Source organism: Mixophyes fleayi, chromosome 7 (genome assembly GCF_038048845.1).
Source record: "Mixophyes fleayi isolate aMixFle1 chromosome 7, aMixFle1.hap1, whole genome shotgun sequence".
In the NCBI taxonomy this organism is placed as follows: Eukaryota; Metazoa; Chordata; class Amphibia; order Anura; family Limnodynastidae; genus Mixophyes; species Mixophyes fleayi.
Genome location: NC_134408.1, coordinates 119,669,844 through 119,691,242, shown reverse-complemented (window position 1 = coordinate 119,691,242; position 21,399 = coordinate 119,669,844). Strand labels below are relative to the sequence as shown.

The following is a 21,399-nucleotide window of genomic DNA, read 5'->3' as shown; positions in this document are numbered from 1 at the left end:
TTTTCTAATGATCTTAAGTATTGAAAGATAATTCTGCTTTGAGATTAAAAATATTTTATTTAAATCTAAATAATACTGCATAAATATACATGAAAGTAGACATTACCTTATTCTTTTAACAGCATCAGGAGTTGGTATGTAAGCTGGACCTCCAGTTGGGGCAACAGGCTCCACATATAACTTTCCTGAGCAAATGGCATTCCCCTTAAAATTACTGGCCAAAGCTGTATAAATTCCCTCATCTTCAGTCATTAAAACAGGGATGCGCAGACTGGCCCTTCCATCTTGCAAGGTTTCCATCTGGTAGCGTCCTCCCTTCTTGATGCGTTTACCATCCTTGAACCATGCGATCTGCAAACATGACATAACAACAGCCTTGCTGAATTTGTCTGGGAAGCCATCATTCTGTGTCATTTCAACACAACAAGCACATAGATTACTTCCATATCTAGATTATTTTAACAATTTTGCATCTTATGCCTCACACTATCTCTTCTCTTCCAAAACCAAAATAGTTAATTGCGTCTTTCTTGATTCAAGACCTGTCCAGTCCTAAACTGCAGAAGTTTGGGAAATTTCTATAACCCCCTAGAAGGTTTGATAGACACACATCCCACTGGCATTATACTTCTGCATTGCTAAAAAAAAAGAAGCTTGTAAGTAACCTGCTTGTAGGTTTTGAGAGAAGCTAACTGGACAAGACAGAGCAGAAGTCCAATCATCTTCATTGACATCCTTACAATGCATACAAATCCACAATACTCCCAGGGAGAAGCATCAGGTGCAGATCATATGGGGCTAAGTTCACCCCAACTGTTGTGGTACAGGAGGTGGGCTTTATGGACAAATAAATGGATCTTTCCTTTAAATTCAAAGCAACAGCAGTGTTTAAATCAACATTCCCTGATACCCTGAAAACGCTTAAAGCCAGTAAAGACCGTCAGTGCAGGGGAACCATCACCCTAGATGGAGCTTGGGGCGTTGCTACATATAGCTGTTAACCGCTTTTAAATGGGATAGATAGATAGATAGATAGATAGATAGATAGATAGATAGATAGATAGATAGATAGATAGATTTGAGATGGATAGATAGATATGAGATGGATAGATAGATAGATAGATAGATAGATAGATAGATAGATAGATAGATAGATAGATTTAAGATGGATAGATAGATGGATAGATGGTTAGAAGTTCCAATGCCATATATATATACATATATATATATATATATATATATATACATATATATATATATATATATATATATATATATATATATATATATATATATGTATATATACAGGACTACTTGACGTACCTTTGGTAGTGGGTAACCAGACATTTTACAGTGGAAGGTGACCCCCATTCCTTCAAGGATCTGGTAACTCTTCAGTCTTATATCAAATCCTGACTCAATTATTTCAGATTCAGGTACATCGACAATCATCTCCTCTCCATCCTCTTCAAGTAATTCTTCCAAGCTGATTTTAATAATTCTGTACTCAATTTCTGTGATAAGTTTCTCTTCAAATGCAGTTAGCTGATATTCCTGCAAAAAGTAACGCAATTAAAAGTAGAAACTTTTGAGTTATTTAAAAATAATTAGCACATAATTGTTAGCTCTATGTTCTAAAAAAAAAAGGACTTAAATGAACGTGTTCTTTCTTTTCCCTTCCATTTTGTATCAGTGGAGCCACGGTTATCCCAAATGATTTTAGCATAACTTGACCAATTTGAATCTAATTAACTAGTATGAACTATAGCTTTGCAAATGGTTTCAGAGCTAACTATGATAGTTTAATAAATGAATGTGGGATAACTGTGGCTCCATCTGTAATGTCTCTTTATTGGTTTGTCATTTATCCAAAGTTTCCGTTTACCTCAGCATGAATTGTAGTTTTCACTAAAATAGTATCTTTTGCCATTTTCTTTCTGATAAGGGCTTGTTCCCGTTCATATTCCTTATCATATTCAACCCGACTAATCTCTGGGGCAACTTCGGCTATCCGTGGTTCAGGTACAAATGAAGTCACTTCTTCGTGCATCCTCATGTAGGAGTCGTATTCACCTATTATTTAATAAAAGTATAGAATAGAGAAAATATTTAATAGATTTGTTAATTTGTAATGACAAGACCACATTCCATTCTCATTGTTTCCATTACCTTCCTCCAACAGACGAGTAGTTTCAGAAGTCTCTCCATGTTTGTTACGAATAACGATGCTGTATTCCCCAGCATCATCAGCAAAGGTCATGGAAATCTCAAGTTTGCATTCTCCAGTATCTTTGTTATAGGACAATTTATATCTTTAAAGAAACAGACCAGTGTTGTATATAACTAGTTGGTTGATACGTAGTGCACTCAAGTTTAAACATATACGTGAACACAAATTAACAGTGTAATACAATAAAACATGCAGTAAATTACACAATTCAGTGGTGGGTTAAAACTATAAACAATTGTGTAGTAAAAATAGAATAAAATACAAAAAAAAAAGATTACATATCCTTATTTTATATATCTGCCAATAATTTATTTGTAACACATTGAATAAGAAATTTTGATAACAATGAGGCCTGAGATATTTATATTTTTAGTATTATAATTTATTCACGTCTGTGTGTGTATGTTAGGGAATTTAGACTGTAAGCTCCAATGAGGCAAGGACTGATGTGAATGAGTTCTCTGTACAGCGCTGCGGAATTAGTGGCGCTATATAAATAAATGATGATGATGATGATGATGATGATTCATGCATAAATATTTTTCTCACTACTATTTATAATATTTCGCCAATTGGTTAGAATTATTAATTTTGGGTTTATACATTTTAATAATAAATAAATGAATAATAATAAATAAATAATAAATAAATAATAATAATAATAATTAATAATAATAATAATAATAATAAAGATTTATTTTTGGCAAAAGTTACTATTTTGGACTTATGAGTGCCTCCACATGGAATATTTTTTTCTGAATCATGTGGATTATAACTATCATGGCATGGATAATGCCCCCAGAGCACACACCTCTTTATGTTTGATCATTCACTAGACAACCAGGCAACTTTTGAGTCAAAAATTTTCAAAACATCCAGTAGGCTCCTTGGCTTCAAGTATATTAACATACACAAGAAGCCTCATGCAATAAACAGAGAGGACATCTCCCCAAATTCATTAAAACATACAGCAAGACCAAAGGCACTGAATTTAAATATATGTTAAATACTTTTGTGTCAAAAAAGAAAAAAGTATTATAGGAGGGATACCTTTAGTGGCTAACCAAAAAAAAATCTTATTATATTTGCTAGCTTTCAGAGCACAGAGGCCCCTTCATCAGGCAATATCACATAGATTTTTCTGGCTAACACGGTACTGCAATAATAATTTTTTAAAATATTTTTTTTGCTACACATCTCAAATTTAAATATAGAAAATCTGGGCTCACTTGCAGCTCTGGACCTGGGGTTACAGACCCAGACCCAAACACCTATATTATAACACACCACTGATACAATTAACTGGGCTGGAAATATACAGTATAATCACATATAAGTATATGGTACTGAAGAGAATAAAAAGAAATCATCCACAAGAATTAATCTAAAATATAGAAATAAGCTCCTTGTTGAATAAGACCTTACATACAAAAAAAGGCAAATAAAAGTCAACTGACAAAATCTATATTAATGTTTAGAAGCAAATGTCTATATACAGTACATACAGTATGTTTCTATTTAATGCTATTTGGTATAAATGTGTAGCTTTTCCCTGGACACTGAATCAAACATTATTCATCCTTTTTTTTTTTAAAGACCTTTAATATCTCTTCCTTCTTCCCTGTACTATTTTTTATTTTTATCTCAAGTATTATTTTCAATATACCACCTAAATGATATCATGTCATGAGAAAACACATTAAATCAGCCATAAATAAAAGTGTTCATATAGATTAACTGATATAATAATGCATGAGTCTTATTTACTAGATAATTGCATCGTACAGCGCTGCGGAATTAGTGGCGCTACATAAATAGCTGATGATAATGATGACTGATGTAGTGTGCTGCATATAATAATTACCTGTATCCAGTACTTAGAGGGACGCCAGCCTTTTTCCAGTAAATATGTGGCATGGGGCTGCCTCCAATCTGACAGTCAAATATTACTCTGCCTCCCTCCACCAACTTCTGAATCGTTGGTTTTCTGATGAAGAATGGAGCTGCTCCTTCTCCAATCTCGACAGCAGCAGTCACCTCCACCTCCATCTTCTGCTCCTCTGCGTATCTGCAAAGAGATTGTCCATGTCATTTAATAACTTTTTTTACGATATGTTTATATTTTTTAAACTCATCCCATCTTCTACATCATAATCTTGTTTTGGGAGTGTTGGATATTATGTGAACGTAACCAATATTTGTGAGAAGACGGCTTACCAATTCAAGTAGAATTGGTGACATGATTGATGCTGCTATCTATCAATTAGCTAGAAACCAGTTACATTGCCGAGGGACTGTTTCTAATATTGCTGTTTGTTACATTTTGTGCTTCAGTGAATGTCGCTGAGTATCTTGACTTTTGAGTCAGCCCCTAAGATAGCTGCCTTCAATGTGGTAGGCGACAGATGCACTTTAAGTACTGTGGGTAGCACAGTGGCTTAGTGGTTAGCACTTCTGCCTCACAGCGCTGGGCTCATGAGTTCAATTCCCGTCCATCGCCTTATCTGTGTGGAGTTGGTCCCTGTGTTTGCGTGGGTTTCCTCAGGGTGCTCCGGTTTCCTCCCACACTCCAAAAACATACTGGTAGGTTAATTGGCTGCTATCAAAATTGACCCTAGTCTCTGTGTGTGTGTGTGTGTGTGTGTGTGTCTGTGTGTGTGTGTATATTAGGGAATTTAAACTGTAAGCTTCAATGGGACAGGGACTGATGTGAATGAGTTCTCTGTACAGCGCTGCGGAATCAGTGGCGCTATATAAATAAATGATGATGATGAAGTATGAAAATCTGCTTTGGTCCAGTTGCGATACATATGTATTCTTTTCGTTAAATGACAGTTGTCTACCAATAAGCTAGATTATAGCTATTTCCTAACAATTAGGATACAAGATACTGCGTAGCAACTGATGATGATGACCACATTAATGTAGTTAATAAGAAAAGAAAAAATAACTTGCAAGCAACTTGTTCAAACAATTAATTGAAGAAAACATAATTACTCTTTCATTTCTGTGATTTTTTCAGTAACGGTTTCTCTGGCTTCATACTCTTCAGAAACTATAAAGAGAAGAAACAAATCAACAATCGATAATTATACTCAAAAAATGACATTATCATTTGTCTGTAGTTTATACATCATTCATTATCATTCAGAATGTGATATCATTACACAATATACATATATAACATTAAACTTTGGACAGTCATGAGATAAGTCAGGACAGTGTATAAACCAGTGTATAACATACAGCTCAAGAGAGTATTGTCACATATACAATATATAATATAACCAATTCCAACAATATATAAGCTTCTCTCCAAAGAAAAACAATGAGCAATAGACAAAGTTATACACTTCCGCCTCCTTATCACACAAAATTCCCCATTCTGTCCCTCACACATTTACTATATCATGAAGAGTGGGGGATGAATTCTCCCAACAAGAACATCATACGGTCAGGAGAATGTGTGGACTTAAGCAATCTCTCCACGAGTTGTAACTCAATCCCTCCACACTGCGGAATACCTCTTACACAAAGTCATTAACTCCCCATTTATCTAATCTAGCCTGAGAAGAGTTGTATTCTCCAAAAAGAACCCCACCTGCAGGCTTGCAAACTATCTCCAATGATCTATACTCACTGCCCTTCCTCTGCTCTAGCTTGGCCCCACCCTGATCCCCCTCCCTTCATCAGGAAGAAAGCCGTACCAGTGGAACTAACATTAATTGGGGACTTCAATTAGCCATAATGTGTCCTGCAGGCATTCCGTATACACATTGTGGCGCATATTTTTACAGAAATATCCACTCATTTTTCCTCGAGCCCCATAGAGGTACAAGGACAAATTTGCTGATAGTTTTACCACAGTAACGGTAAAACTGCGCAAACGCGATATTCTGAGAAACATCGCCGCTAACTGACCCCGCCCCCACAGTCTTCATTCCCACAAAACATGCACTCTAAGTAGATTTGGCTTTTTCATTGTTTACATGTAAATATAATACAACAAGGTAGACATTACAAAATCTATTTACAAACAGGAGAGCATAATAACTGCAAACATCAACACAGTATTTACTTTCATCTGTGCAATACACATCACCAATCATTGGTGGATATCATAAAGGTGGCAGCTGTCATTGGTGGCTATCATAAAAGTCTGCTCCCTTATTGAGGGGTTATGAAACTGAACTAGGATACAAACCTTTAGAACTGTAATTGTAGCTTTACTACAGGTTTAAATATAAACGCTATTACACAATTATTTATTTTATTATCTGTATCCAGACCCAGTAAAACATTGTACCTTAATGCTGTCTAACATTTAAAGAGGCAGCGTTGATTTATGTAGTACACAGGTGGCTGTGTACTCTATACACCATTTCATACACAAACAAGCATAGAAAACGTACAAAAATACACATGAACTACAAGTTGCCCTCTGACAGCTACAAAACATATGCACTATACTATACACTGACAAGAGTTCACAGTTATATACACGCCAAGGAAAGACATACTTGCACAAAAACACACAGTGCCTGGAAGTTTTAAGTCTTTCATTAAACCGTCACACAAAATGTGGCAAAGACTGATTAACTATTGCTAACTGAAACATAAAACTTATACAAATGAATACAATGAAACAACATGTTCTACTGATCATAAATATTGCTGCATAATTATCAAAATAAACTAAATATATAAAGCCACATTAAATACATTTTACAACATAATAAAAACAAAACTATAAATCTCTTTAGTAAGGATAACACAAAAGGTGAAATTAGCCGTGTGACTTGTCCCTTGTTATCAAAACAACTATAGCTAAAGTACAAGCTGTTTCTATGAAAGACATGCTAAACTTACTAGTATATGTGTAAATATTTCAAACGATGATTAGAAAAGATAGAACTATTGTCAGTAGGGCAATGCAAGCAAATATATTAAATTATTCAATAAAAATCTTTACAGATATATTTCTGAATGTTATAATATGCATTTTTAGATTGAATCAACTTGTATTTCTTTGTTAGAGTTGTATTATATGCATATGGTGTGTTTGTTACTTTCCATGTATATTATATGCCTATGGTGTGTCTGTTACTTTCCAGTTGTCTCCTTATATTTATAGTAAGCTCATAAAACGCAGCCGTTCTCAACACTCTGCACTTTTGCTATTTTGATCCATCATCCAAAATAAACTGAAACAAGTGGTGTTGGCTTACCCTGAACGAGGAGGTAGCATGATGTGCTAATGGTGCCCGCCTCGCTGGCAGCTGTGCACGTAAATCTTCCGCTGTCTTCGGCAAATGCCTCACGGATTACAAGACGTGAAATCTCTTCTTCAAAGGTAATTTGGAAATCAATTGAATTTTCAATTCGGTAATCCTCACGGTACCACACCACAGTCGGTGAAGGGTAACCAGAAATGCTACACTCCAAAGTAACAGACTCGCCTTCAAGGACTGTTACATCTTTCAAACCCTGTTACCAAAAATGAAAAACATAATGTTCTTACGTTGTATCACACAAGTACCAATGAAACGAATGGGCAAAAAAAGACCCACTTAAATACTTAATATTTAAATTTTTTAAACATTCTGCCCAAGAGCATCTGCAGAACCTTAGGCCAGTTACAATTCTTCAAAACTGGAAAAATAAAGAAGTAAAAAACTGGGAAAATAAGTTAATTTTGTAAGTTTGTTTTGCAGGAACTGTAATCCTTCAATATTAACTATTGTACAGATGTCTGTTATCTACCTTTAGCAATAATTAAGTAGCCACCATCCGTTCATTCATTTATTTCCGCATTTCAGGAGGTAGAGATAAGATAAATATTGGCAGGGATCCAAGAAAAGATTTACGCTTCATTCTAAAGTTTTACTTACAGCAACGATAGTTGGAGGAGTCATGGGCACATCTGCAGGTCCAGGTACCCGGGCTGCTTCTTCAGCCTGAAACATATAGAACACGGTGAGCACTTCTATAGGCACATTGTCTAAAAATAACCATCATAGGAGAACTGGGGTAAAGAATTTCTTCTGCTTATGGTCATGTTAGAAAAGCACTATTAATACTCCTGCATGTAAGGAGCACCGAGGAGAAAGGGGATAGTGTTGAAGAGCAGAAAGAAAAACTATTTTGTTATGGCTTGTCATTATGCCAGGGATCAATGAAGATGAATGAGTTTCTTGATAACCAACCTCATATTGAAACTGAAATCTTTCTTCCCGCGCTAAACCGCCTGAAATGCTCACACCTATATCTCTTTTCATTTCAACATCGAAGCGGGCTTTATAAGCGTCAGTTGTCTCCACCACAGGATAGGGTTGGGAGATGGCTTTTTCTCCCGGCGCTTGAGGTCTTAAATGCGGAGCCTTCACTGCTTTGGTGATCTTTTGTGAAGTCGCCGTGGTCAACTCCTTTTCCAGAGTCGCTATAGCAGATCCTGCAATGGACACCTGACCCACCCAAAAGGAAATCTGTTACGATAAGATCACGTAGCGGTTCATTTTAAAGATGCGCTCTGCTTTTATCCACACGCTGTCTTTCAGGTTGGACACAAATTTCCTCAGAAAATCCTTGTCAGTCAATAATTCAGATGGATTTATCCCTTTTGTACTTTGGTTTAGCATTATATTGTAACCAAGGAGCAGCTGAATGTACTTGGACAAAGAATAAGAATAATATATCTAAAGATTTTGTCTCAGAAAGGAATGACTTTCATACTGCAGTACTTTTCCTGTTCAACTCTGTGTCCTGTATTAAACTGGGCCCCAATCAGTTCTACAAGTCTTCTGAACACGGTTTGTGAACTGTTTAATTCATGTGTAGATCAGGCCTAGACAACCTGTGGCTCTCCAGGTGTTGTGAAACTACAAGACCCAGCATGCTTTGCCAGCTGATAGCCGGCTGATAACTGGCAGGGTATACTGGAACTTGTAGTGTCACAACACCTAGAGAGTCACAGGTTGGCCAAGCGGATGGGGTACCTTTTTACAATGCCCATCTCGCCGATACCAGATACATGACAGGAATACACGGAAGGTGTATTCCCCGGCTCACTGGTAATACTGACAGCTTTAATCAGTGACCGGAAACCATGGCGACGAATGAAGAAGACGGCAGGTAAGGATGACGCCACTTTCGTGCCGCCCATTATGTTTGCTGTTCTTAAGCCGGTAGTTTAAGGAGCCGCTGGCTGTACAATGTTATTTTGAAAGCCTAATACATTGTACAGGTGGCGCCTCCTTAAAACACCAGCTTAAGAACAGCAAACATAATGTGCGGCATGAAAGTGACGTCATCCTTACCTGCCGGCTTCTTCATTCGTCGCCATGGTTTCCGGTCACTGTTTAAAGCTGTCAGTATTACCAGTGCGCCGGGGAATACAACTTCTGTGTATTCCTGTTGGCGTATCTGCTATCGGCGAGATGGGCATCGTTTGAATGTCTACCACCGGGCCAAGCCTGGAGTAGATTGACTTAAAATGTTTATTTTTGAGCAGAGATGGATCATAGCAGAAAGTAGGTGGGCAGAATGGCAGAATGACTTTTGTGTGTTCTATTTTAGTAGAATATTGACCTGCAGATCAGCGATAACATGCACAAAGACTGCCCTGGGCCACTTCTGTATAGTATGACTTGTGCTGGAAGTTACCAGATCTCCCATGGACTGCAGATCAATTAGAAAAACATTATAATACTGTGAGGAAGAGGAGGACTGGTTAGGGGATCCTGATTTAAAATCATTAGACTACAAATGTTACTTTGGGGCTGCATTGCCTTGCACAGTCTTCACATACTGTGATTGTGATGTATACTATTGCTGTATATGAGGAACTTTTGTCTGAGACCAAAAACTCTCCATAAATAATATGTAGTAACAGTATACAACACTGCCACAAAATGTAAAGGTCGTCAGAGGTATTGCACGCCACTAACATTCTCAGCAATATATAATGCAACAGGAAAAGTACTGCAGTACATAGATTACACTATACAGATAGTGTATGAATTATAAAGTCTTCTGCCAAACGTGATTGGAATATCTTGCAAGTGTATATATTTTTCCAGGATTGATACACCTAAATTGTTCTTTAAACTTTGATGAGGAAAATGACAGAGCACCTTTAAAATCAACACAATAAGGAAAGCATTGAAGAGTTGCCACACACAGAACAGACAGGACGAGTAGAAACATCAAAAAACAAACTAAAGACATTTAGCTCAGGGAGTTGTTATGTGCAGAAGAGGGAGAAATAAGAGTGTAAAGGATTTCTTATACGTTAAAGGTATATCGCAGCTGAAAAGAAAGTTTATATTAAAATACATATTATGTTAATGTTCAGACTTTTTAGTATGCAGTAAAATAACTGCTAAGTTAAAGAAGATAAGTAAATAGTTCTGAATTGTTACAGTAATATAAATGCCGGGGTGCTTAAATGACTTTATATTCAAACTACAGGGTGTATGTCAGGCAAGATATTACAAATATCCATTTGTTAACGCAAAACAAATTAACAAGTTTATCAATTAAGAAACTACTTTGAAAAGAAATGAGTTTGCATCGCATTTGATTCGACTGTTTCAAGTTCATAACTATTAAATGGATATTTGTGACATGATGATGATGATGATGACGATGAGGATGATGACAATGGTTTAGTGAAGCCACAACACCACTAATGTAGTCAATTGAGTATCGTCAGTTGTGGCGATACGTTGGCTGATATATAGGTCAGTCAGCTCTTACCTCTTGTATATGCTCAGCTTTAGGTACTGTAACTTTAGCAACGGTAAAGTGAGGAATAGGTGTGTGTGGCATAGTGTGCTCCAATTGGACAACTGGTACGGTCGGTGGTTCTGGAATTCTTTTAATCTACATTAATCGATAAAGTTTTGTTGACTTTTGTATGACATACAGTATAGAATGTAATAATAACAGAATAAAAACGTTAGGGCCTAACCTGCGGGACAGGTGATGGAACAACAGGTGATGGAACGACAGGTGATGGAAAGTGTTCTACTGGGACAATTTTTGGCACTGTTGGGACATGAACTTCTGGAGCTTTTATGGGTTTAGTGACAACTGGGCGCTCAGCTGAGAAATCAATGGTTTTTCTAGCAGAAACATGCTCTTTGTATTCATATTGCTGAGCTGTTCCTTCTGCATAACCTTCTTCGGTGTATTCGGGTAGTCTAACACGGGCGAGGTCAACTGCAGCGACAACTGTAGCCACAGCTCCCGCTCTTTTCCCAACTCCAATCTAAAGACGACATTGACAGAGTTCATACAAATCTCCACAGAGAAATGACAAAAAGAAGGTACAAAACACTTGCAAGTAAACATGGAAGCAAACAAGAATATCAGTACATTCACTGTAGTATTGCTGGGAGGTAAACAATGCATTACTGTTCTACGTGTCCTAACCCTCTTATCAGTTGTCAGGATATACGTGGGTCAGTAATGTCATCTTTTGACCCACTGTTTTTGCTACTTAAGGCCTCAATCATTCAAAAAATTTTTTTAAAGCATTTAGGGTCTGGTTCATTAAGGAAAGAAGGCAAAATAAATGAGTAACTTTGTACCTCGGCAAAACCATGCTGCATTGGAGGGGGAGGTAAGTTTAAAATGTGGTGGCAAATTTATAGTTGGGATAGGGCATGTCCTAAATCAATTTTAGATTTCAGTGTACAAATAAAGCTATCAAGAATTTGCGTGCTATATGAAAAAGCAGCCAGTATTTAAGTTTTGTGCAAAGCAATAAACTAATATGCACCCCTTGCATTGTAACATGGTTTTGTCCAGGAGAAAACTTACTCCTTTTTGTTGGCTTACTTTCCTTAATGAATCAGGCCCTTTAATATGCATTTTCAAAGCTTATTAACCCACTTTGTCATGGATAGTTAAGAAGTAATGTAAGTGAATGTACTTTTAGACACAAACTTTTTGAGACACGTTCGCTTCACTTTCAACATTACCTGCAGTATTCAGAAGCAGTAACACCATACTAGTAAATATACTATGGAGCACTAGAGGAACACTTATTAGGCACATAGTACACTATGCTGCAGGGATGCTTTTAGATGTATTTAGTATTTTTTGTAAACTCCCATATGTATGAACCCAAATGCTTAAATAGCACCGCCATTTATACAGGGGGTAGTTAATAATTTATGACAATGACACTTCATAGCGCAAGTAATATTTATTTTTGGGTTATTTACTAACAATGCTCACAGGTGCAAATCTGCACTGAAATAACCAAACAAAAACTAGTATGTATCTTCTTAAAGCAAGTTAAACAAAACAAATCTCTGATTGGTTGTTAAAGCTTTCACCTTTGTCCACTGTTAGTTAATAACCCTCATTGTCCCTAGTGGAGAAGATGTTTAATTCTGAATGTTGTTTCAGCACAAGAAATGGCTCTATTGTGCATAGGTGACAGGCCTGTATTAAGCAAATGTAAGTTGTATTACTTATTATACTCCATAGTTGCCTAATCTCCCGGAATGTCCGGGAGACTCCCAAATTTCTGGGAGTCCTCCTGGACTCCCGGGAGAGCAGAACAACTTCCCGGATTCCGGCAGCTCGGTAAGGTAAAATGAGGGGGCAGATCTAAGTGACGCAATTCACTTGTCATCATGGCTTCGCCCCCTGCTGTTATAGATCAAATATGGCTATGACTGTTTATGGGGCGGGGCCAATGACGCAAATGTCCGGGCCCCACCCCCACATGCCCACCTGCCCCTCGGTCCTCCCGGAAAGCTAATGCCAAGAGTTGGCAAGTATGTTATACTCTACTGTATTCAAGGGCTGCAGATTATTATGTCTATAGAACACAAAGTATCCTAAATTTAAACTAAAGTACTCATTAAAGTGGTAGTATGCGAAAAAGCTGCTTATGACATATTTTCTCTTGGTACTCCTTTAAGCATACCCCTATGTCCTCTGCACTGGTCTATAATAGGATATGCTATTATAATAAGAAAACATGTATACATATAAAACACAGGTACACAAACACATCATCAACGATAGCTGCTCATATAAAACAAGGAGACAGTTCTCTGTTGTTATATGGCCCACCAGTGTTAGCATGCAGGTGGCTTGTATGTGCCAAATCACAAATGGCAAACAGAAAGAGGTGCTTGAGAAGTGAAGATTGTAAAAAGAGGTGCCCAGAGGGAAGAGGACGGTGCGCGGATGTGATCACACTGCTTGTACCTCCTCCTCTGTAGCAGCCGGCACATCTGAGATGGCTAGCAAGTCTGTTCTAAGAAGAGTCCGGCTCCTGGCTTGCTGCACCGCGGCCAGAACCGTAGCCACTGCCGTTACTTTCTCTGAATCATAACTCATCTGTACAGCCATTAAATGTACACAATAACACACGTTTAGCTGCTTTATCCGCCAAGAAGGTGGTTTGCATAACAAATCAGATGGTTTAAATTTGTCAAAACCGAAATTCATACACGTGTGGCCAATGCCAGAGGCGGTTTACCAGAAACATGTCATGATTTATTTTTGTGCGGCAATTTGGAGATCTCCATTCAGTTGTGAGGATATATATCCCACTGGGGCCTTGGTAACGCCAGTGGTAGTGGTCACAAGATTTTAGTTAGTAGACATTCCTCATAAAGGATTAGATAAGTAAAAAGTAAAAAGAGTAACGGCGTGTCTTGCGCCTCTGCAGCTCTGGCCATAATACAGGGGTTACGTTTTATTTAGGCACATCCAGCAGTAGAATTCACCTGTTCCTGAACTGCTTGTATCTGTTCACGCCTGGCTGCAACACCTTCTACCGTTCTTGTAACTGTCTCTTGTCTGCTTTTTTCACCGGACACAACTACAGTGCTTACAGAGGTTTTTTCGGCTTCTTTCCTTACCTGGTATTTACAAAATAAAAGGTTGCTTTGTATTAAGAATAAAAACTGCAAAAGATGTTGAGCACAAATAAATGGATGAATTGGAGAGAGGGAAGCATGAATATGAACGTTAATCTGATGAAGATGATGGAGCAACGATGAAGGTCAGTGAAGCGTATAGCAAGCTCTTGTTATAGTTTTGCCGGTGAATCAGGGGCAAGCTGGACTGTGGTGTTACCATTCCTTTAGTTTTTAGGGATTTGTAACATCCAGAAAAGGAGAGGCAGAACCAAATTGCTGAAACAGTAGCTTAATTGGAAAAATGAGCTGTCAATCAGGGGCAGATTCAATTCAGCGCGAGGTACTTCCGAACATCGCCTCGATGTTCGCATGTGCATATTGCCACCCGTAAGGAAACTCAGCTGATTTTTCTGCGCAACTCTATGGGACACGAGGGAAAATGAGCAGAGATTTCAGTCAGAACATCGAGGCAATGTGTTTACGCAGCATTTTCCAGAGACACATAGCGGCACCTTGCCCTGAATTGAAACTCCCCTTCAGTGTTTAAGTATGAACTGTTTTCCAGTGCACAGTTTCATAAGCAAATGCCAAATTTCAAGAAACAGGGAATCCATTGACAACTTATCTTTCCAAACAATGCCACATCAGCTGACATCTTTCACTACATCATGTGACCCAGGCAGACTTAATAAAAGTATTATAGTTCCTTCACTGATCATAAAGCCTGATATCTGGGCCTGTAGGGAATAATTTTTGCCGAAAGTCCAAATGGTGCCAGCCTGCCCCTGGTTTAGCTGCATTTTTGCTCTAAATGCTATAACAACTGGGCTTCACTTTCTACCTGCTCATGGACAGGCTGAATGTGCACGGCAGCCATTGCTGTCCTTTTAGCAGTCACTTCAGTGATACTTGGAGTAGGTTCTCTCACTCTGGCTAGGTCAACAGCAGCAACTACAGTAGCCACAGCTGCTGTTTTCCCTGTTCCGGAGACCTGTATCTGCCACATTAAAATACATGTTTCACAGGTAAAATTAAACAAAAATGGAAAATGTTGTTCATATCATGTAAAATAAGAATATATATATTTCCAAATAATTATTTACTATTATTTTTATCATAATAACTGAATATGTTGAAGTGGAATGTAGACTTATTTACCTCTCTAGCTTCCACTCTAGTACTTGTCACCTGCGTCTTTTCTTCCCACTTCTGCTCCATCTTCATCTGTGAAGCTGAAGAAGACACAAATACCTCCTGCTTCCACGGAGGGGGAACTTCAGCACCAGCCAGTGTTGGGGTACCCCTTGCAGGGGAAGGAGACTTCACAGATCTTATTGGTGAGCTAGACAGTCCTCTTCCAGCCGGAGAGACTGACCTAATGGGTACATCAATTTATTGCTGTTATAACATACCATAAGCCAGGTGTTTGCACACGCACAATTTATAGACAGGGCTTAAAGAAGATGTTACATAATGGTTCTTAAAGTGGTTGCGTTCCTTCAGATCATTTTAGTATCCTTTTATTAGTTGGTTTTTACCTAACATCCCCGAACTTTTACTATATACATTGTTCATTGCTTGCTTCCTATGCTTTTCAGCAAGTACTTTATCTCATTGAGACAAAGCTGCTTGTTAATTAATTAATTAATTAATTAATTGCCCTTGGATATGACATAGAGAGAATGTAGAGAACAGCTCTGTGACATATTCAAGATCAATAAAAAAAACAACAACTCTATCTATCTGGTATAAATACATTGCAGAAGAAAACATGTACAGACCAGCACCTTAAAGTTAAATGGAAAACACCTTCTAATTGGACCTGCTATTCTTACATAAAATTAAATTAGAGCCTACAAACTATTGAATAAGGATTTGTCTAGTTGATAACGATCTGTTGTTATTATATGATTTCATGTTCCCAAACTAGGCATCTGTAATCTTTTCTATGTTGGAGTGTTTTTATATTATCAAATACAAAAAAATGAAAATTATAATGGGATATGCACTTTAAGAGTAATAGAGTATACTATCAAAAAAATCAAAATAATATTCAGTTCTACTGTATAAAGTGCATTAGAAGAACAGACAATTCCATTGTAGTGACAGATTAATATTGAATTAGAAAGTGTGTTATGCACAGTGCCGGATTAAGGGAATGGAGGCCCCTGGGCTAAGGGGGCCTCCATTCCCCCGTGAGGCCCCCCCCCGTGATCCGAGCCCCCCCCCCCCGTGATCCGAGCCCCCCCCCCGTGAACCGAGCTGCCCGCCCCCCGCCCCCCCTTCCCCCGGCACTTACCTCCTTCCCCGGCGCGCTGTACGCTCTTTACTGAGGAGATCTCGTGAGAGTGAGACTCACGAGATCTCCTCAGTAAGGAGACTACAGCTCGCCAGAGAAGGACCGCAGTGAAAGTGCTCAGCAGCACTGATCGCGCTGGGGGCGCCCCCACCCCCGACTGATCAATACTGCTGCTGAGCACTTTCAAGGGCCCCCTGGATGCCATAGGCCCCTGGGCTGTAGCCCAGTTAGCCCTATGGTTAATCCGGCCCTGGTTATGCAGTAGTTGATATTGTTACTGAAAAAAGGTCATATACATGTACTGATGAAAAGGCTGTATTCTAGGGAAATAACAGGAGATGGTGCTAGTGTTCCACAATAAAAAATGCAAAGCCAATGAAACCCACATAGGCAGAGCTGAAAGTCAATTACAAATTTGTCGTAAAACCAAGCAGATGTGTTTTTTTTTTTTTTACACAAATCAGTTAGTTTTTCTATATTTCATTGTGACATCATGACTAGTAGCAATCATTTTGACATGTTGGTATCAGTCGGTTATCTTAACCAGGTTTAGACAACTTTTGCCTCTATTAGTATCAATATTTTTTTTATTTGTGGTGTCACATTTCACAGGTTATGCTGTGAGTTGTAGTTCCACAACAGCTAGAGAGCTCCAGGTTGCCTTAAACTATAATTAAAATGAATGATACTAAGATTTGAACGATGACAGTAACCTAATTTTACTCACTAAGTAAAGGCCTGCACAATAAATTATTCTATGCTACATATTTATAAATAAATGCTGTATATTTTATGTTGTGTGTTATAACATTTGTAACCCCCAATTATTAATGAGAAAAGAAGAAGTCTGAGCTCTTCAAGTTTTTTCAACTATGAAACTGCTCACTGCAAACAGATAAACCTTTGTGCTTCAGAAAAGCTGTTTAAACATTGTATCAGTGAGCACAAAGACGATTACCTGACAGGTGACGGTACCGGTGCTTTCACTGGTCTGACAGGAGAAGGAGAATGCCGCACAGGTGACGGAGATTGCTGTCTGGCTATTTGAATCTTGGCCACTGGGGGCGTTGGAGACTTGGAGGAAGGCTTTGGAGGAATTCTGGGAGGAGTTTTATGTGGCAACTGCACTCCTGCAATTCCTTCGATAGTCATTTCAACTGTGGTACTGGATCGCGCATCAAAATGAGCCTCTACTCTCTGCAAAAGAGGGGCATTGGGTGAATTATGTACATGTGCAACGATAATTGTAGTCCTTTAACCGGAAACAAAGGAACATTGACAGATGACACAATGTGGAATATTTTATTTAATCATAAATAATATGATTCACATGCTCCAACAAAAAAGGACAAGTGTTTAAAATGTAAATAAAAATTAACTGTTTTGTTAACATTTTTAACAGATCTTAATAAGTGACAGTGATGTGAACTGTGTGTAGCTATACAATGCACTCCGCCAAGAGGTCAAGGCTGGAGTAGGCGGAGCTTCATATAGCGCCCTCTGTGCTGGCGTATTGGGCAGTAGCGTGGGAAGAGTTCCTGATAAAGGAGGGACATTTTGAGGCCTCTTATATTTGTAAATTGGCAAAAACAAGCTAAACTATTATAGAAAATTACCTTTTCGAAACGTGCTTGTCTTGATTGGGAAATCTGAGCAGTCGATACAATTGTTTTCGTCTTTTTGGCAGGTATTTCTTCTTCAGCTAATTTGGAAATTAGAGATGAAATCAATGTAAGTATACTAATAAAATATATGTGTTCGCCAAATAAACAAATATTTATGACAGTGGGAAAAATTGTTTTTCCTCCTAATAGTTTTGCATGATAAAGAAGCTTAGCGGTAACCTAAATGTATACAAAAAGTCATGACCAATAAATGATTAGATGCTATACACTAATAAATAGATGCCATAACAAATAAGAAAACTATGTTTTGATTAATACATGCTCTTTTACACTGGATAGTTAAGTTACAATATATTGATGATATATCTGACTGACTTACATATCTAAAGTTTGTCTAAACCGCATGAAATACCTTGAACTGTGAGTTCAGCTGTTGAAGTAGCACGTCCGACATTATTAGTTGCATTTACGGAATAGGTTCCGGAATCTTCTGGGTAAGCTTCTGCAATAATTAAACTGTAGAGGTCTCCATCTTGAATGATCTGAAAATCTTGGGAGCTGTGAATTTCAGCTCCCTCTCTGTAGAACTTCACCACAGGTGTAGGGATTCCACTCACTCTTACGTCAAGTCGAACTTGACTGCTTTGTCTTACTGTCATAGTTTGTAGTCGTTGTGTAAAATTTGGGGGTGCTGTTTCAGCTGCAGAAAATGAAGCACAAAAATCCCAGATTAAAAATGCCAACTTTTATTACATTGCATTAGATTAAATTAAATTGCACTAGAAACCTATTTCTGTAAATATAGACATCCTGCTATATATGAGGCTAAAAAAACTAGAGGACATATCGATATAGTTGTGACATTTTGTATAAAATATTTCTGTTACATCACTTTTTACACATGAGTAAAAGCAATTTCATTGTCATCTCACAATAGTTTTACTTTGCTGGGTAAACTGTTAAACCAGCTGCTTTATAAAGACAAATTAAACAATATGTATTTGTGAATGCAGCCTATGGATTCACTAGGAATCAGTAATGTCACTGGTCCCTAGTGACTTGATAAGCTCTTGAATATTTGTTTAGCATGGAGGCAAAGCGTACACTTGAATTATTTTAGTTTCAACAACACATTCATACCGGTAACAAGTAGCTCAGCGGTACTAGTAGCTTGTCCTGCTCCATTGGCGGCTTTGAGAGAGTATCTTCCACTGTGTGCTGCTGTGGCGGCAGGGATCACAAGTTTAGCGCGGCCATCGCTAAACGAGATCTGCACGCCAGGCAGGGTTGCAGCAGAAAGAACCTGACCATCTCTGAACCAGCTCACCTCCGGAACTGGAAAACCTGTTAAACAAATACAGAACAAGAAAAAGAAAAACGAAAACTCTGAGTATAATCTGGAATTGCAAAAATTCAGTACAATTTTTTTTTTTTTTTGCACTCAGTAAATTATATTGTTCCCTAAAGTATTATGAGTTTATAATGCACACAGTAAATTTGAAAGTATATTTTTGGAATGTATTTAGTAAATGGTGTTATATCATATACAGTATAGATTGTACAGTATTCATAAAATGAGATGGTTGCTCTGTCTTTCCCCTAAATATCCTATGAAAGTAGTCCCAATATTCTATGGACATCTCTGACCATACACACAGTGAAGTCATTTCATTGACCTAACCAATAGCGTTACTTAAAATTACAGTTGGAGCAAAGAAATCCTCAGGGCATGGCTTGCAAATATACACTACACTATCTGCCTTAGGTTTATGTGACTTGGGGCCTGATTCATTAAGGAAAGTTAAGTAAAAAAAATTGAGTAAGTAGTCTCCTGGACAAAACCATGTACAATGCATGGGGTGCAAATTAGTTTTCTATTTTGCACATAAGTTAAATACTGACTGTTTTTTCATGCAGCACACAAATACTTGATTGCTTATTTGTACACTGAAATTTAAAGTTGATATTTGTGTGCTACATGAAAAAACAGTCAGTATTTAACTTATGTGCAAAATAGAAAACTAATTTGCACCCCTTGCATTGTACATGGTTTTGTCCATGAGACTACTTACTCATTTTTTTTTACTTAACTTTCCTTAATGAATCAGGCCCTTGGATAGAGAAGATTGAAATTAGTTTGCGCCAGCAACACCTATATATCATGCAATGACCCAAGTGGATTTCTTAATTAGGGGAAATGTGTTAAGCTATACTTCAGCTTTCTTTAACAGGCTCTATGATTAAAACCACAATGCTATTCTATAGCTGCCCCCACACACACTGTTGTGTGATCTTCTTCCAATATGGCAACAAACGTGTATGGCCAGATCTTGTCATTCAGTGCAAAGTCCAAATAGATTGAGAGGGGCACAATTTTTCCCTGTTGCCCTCTGACTATACACATGTGCCAAATCAAACATCAGGATTTATCACTCACATCAAAATTGCATTTGTAATTTTGTTATGTTGATATGCAGTAACAAAATACATATAATACAGTGAACTAGAAACTTGGCGTGATGTATGTTACTGCAGTGTAAAGAAACCTTAATAAAAATGAGGTCTTTAACTTCAACACATAGAAAATGCTCTGAATTATCTCCTTCTAACAGGTTATGGGCCTATTGCAACAGTCAAGGTCACAAACTTAAGGAAAATAGCTGTTGATAGCAACTTAATCTCACAGACTAGAACTACCAGTCATGGAAGCTTACTAGGGGAATGTACGCTCCCTGCGCTCAGCCAATGATCGCCGCCTCTCCTCCACTCTGATCACCTCTTCCCACTCTAGAATCCAAGACTTCACCCGTGCTGCCCACCTTCACTGAAACGACCTCCCTCGCTCCATTCGTCTCTCACCCAATCTGTGCTCCTTCAAGCGGGCTCTTAAAACTCACCTGTTCCTTAAGGCCTACCAACCATCCACTTAACCTCTCACCTCTTCTGGTTCTCCCCTGCCCCCTTTCTCTCTCCCCGTTGCTTCACTGGTTCCCTTATGTACCTGATTCTGTTTACACTCCCTTAGGATGTAAGCTCGTATGAGCAGGGCCCCTCTTCCCTCCTGTCTCCATACCTGTTCTTCCGCTCCGTCTCTACTGTATCTGCCTGCCTGGAGTTTCTGAAGTACTGGTACTTTGTGTTTATTGTTCTGTACTGTCTTACCCTGTATAGTCTACTGTTTGTACCATGTACGGCGCTGCGGAAACCTTGTGGCTCCTTACAAATAAACAAAAATAATAATAATAATAAAAATACACACAAGACGCCAGGTCTGGGCCAAACCCTATTGACTGGATTGAGAACGCTCAAACAGCCCAAAGTTTACCTTACCAAAGATGGTGATGACCATGTTCC

The 21,399-nt window shown here is 38.1% G+C and overlaps 1 protein-coding gene across 24 annotated transcripts in view; it reads right to left on the bottom strand.

The window, feature by feature from the left end:
• The window catches only part of TTN (titin), a 252,740-nt gene that overhangs the window by 222,968 nt on the left and 8,373 nt on the right, over positions 1 to 21,399 (bottom strand). For 22 of the 24 annotated variants that reach the window (XM_075180515.1, XM_075180537.1, XM_075180524.1 and 19 more), the window contains exons 3-20: positions 19,186 to 19,389; positions 18,458 to 18,745; positions 18,037 to 18,122; positions 17,379 to 17,617; positions 15,280 to 15,496; positions 14,963 to 15,118; positions 13,987 to 14,121; positions 11,202 to 11,501; positions 10,988 to 11,113; positions 8,437 to 8,694; positions 8,122 to 8,187; positions 7,459 to 7,717; positions 5,228 to 5,285; positions 4,095 to 4,298; positions 2,170 to 2,312; positions 1,886 to 2,073; positions 1,324 to 1,554; positions 107 to 351 (exon numbers count right to left, since the gene is read on the bottom strand). In XM_075180515.1, the coding sequence (XP_075036616.1) occupies positions 107 to 351; positions 1,324 to 1,554; positions 1,886 to 2,073; positions 2,170 to 2,312; positions 4,095 to 4,298; positions 5,228 to 5,285; positions 7,459 to 7,717; positions 8,122 to 8,187; positions 8,437 to 8,694; positions 10,988 to 11,113; positions 11,202 to 11,501; positions 13,987 to 14,121; positions 14,963 to 15,118; positions 15,280 to 15,496; positions 17,379 to 17,617; positions 18,037 to 18,122; positions 18,458 to 18,745; positions 19,186 to 19,389 (3,403 nt within the window). The remainder of the gene's footprint in view (positions 1 to 106; positions 352 to 1,323; positions 1,555 to 1,885; positions 2,074 to 2,169; positions 2,313 to 4,094; positions 4,299 to 5,227; positions 5,286 to 7,458; positions 7,718 to 8,121; positions 8,188 to 8,436; positions 8,695 to 10,987; positions 11,114 to 11,201; positions 11,502 to 13,986; positions 14,122 to 14,962; positions 15,119 to 15,279; positions 15,497 to 17,378; positions 17,618 to 18,036; positions 18,123 to 18,457; positions 18,746 to 19,185; positions 19,390 to 21,399) is intronic. The other 2 variants (XM_075180529.1, XM_075180530.1) reach the window with 2 other exon arrangements.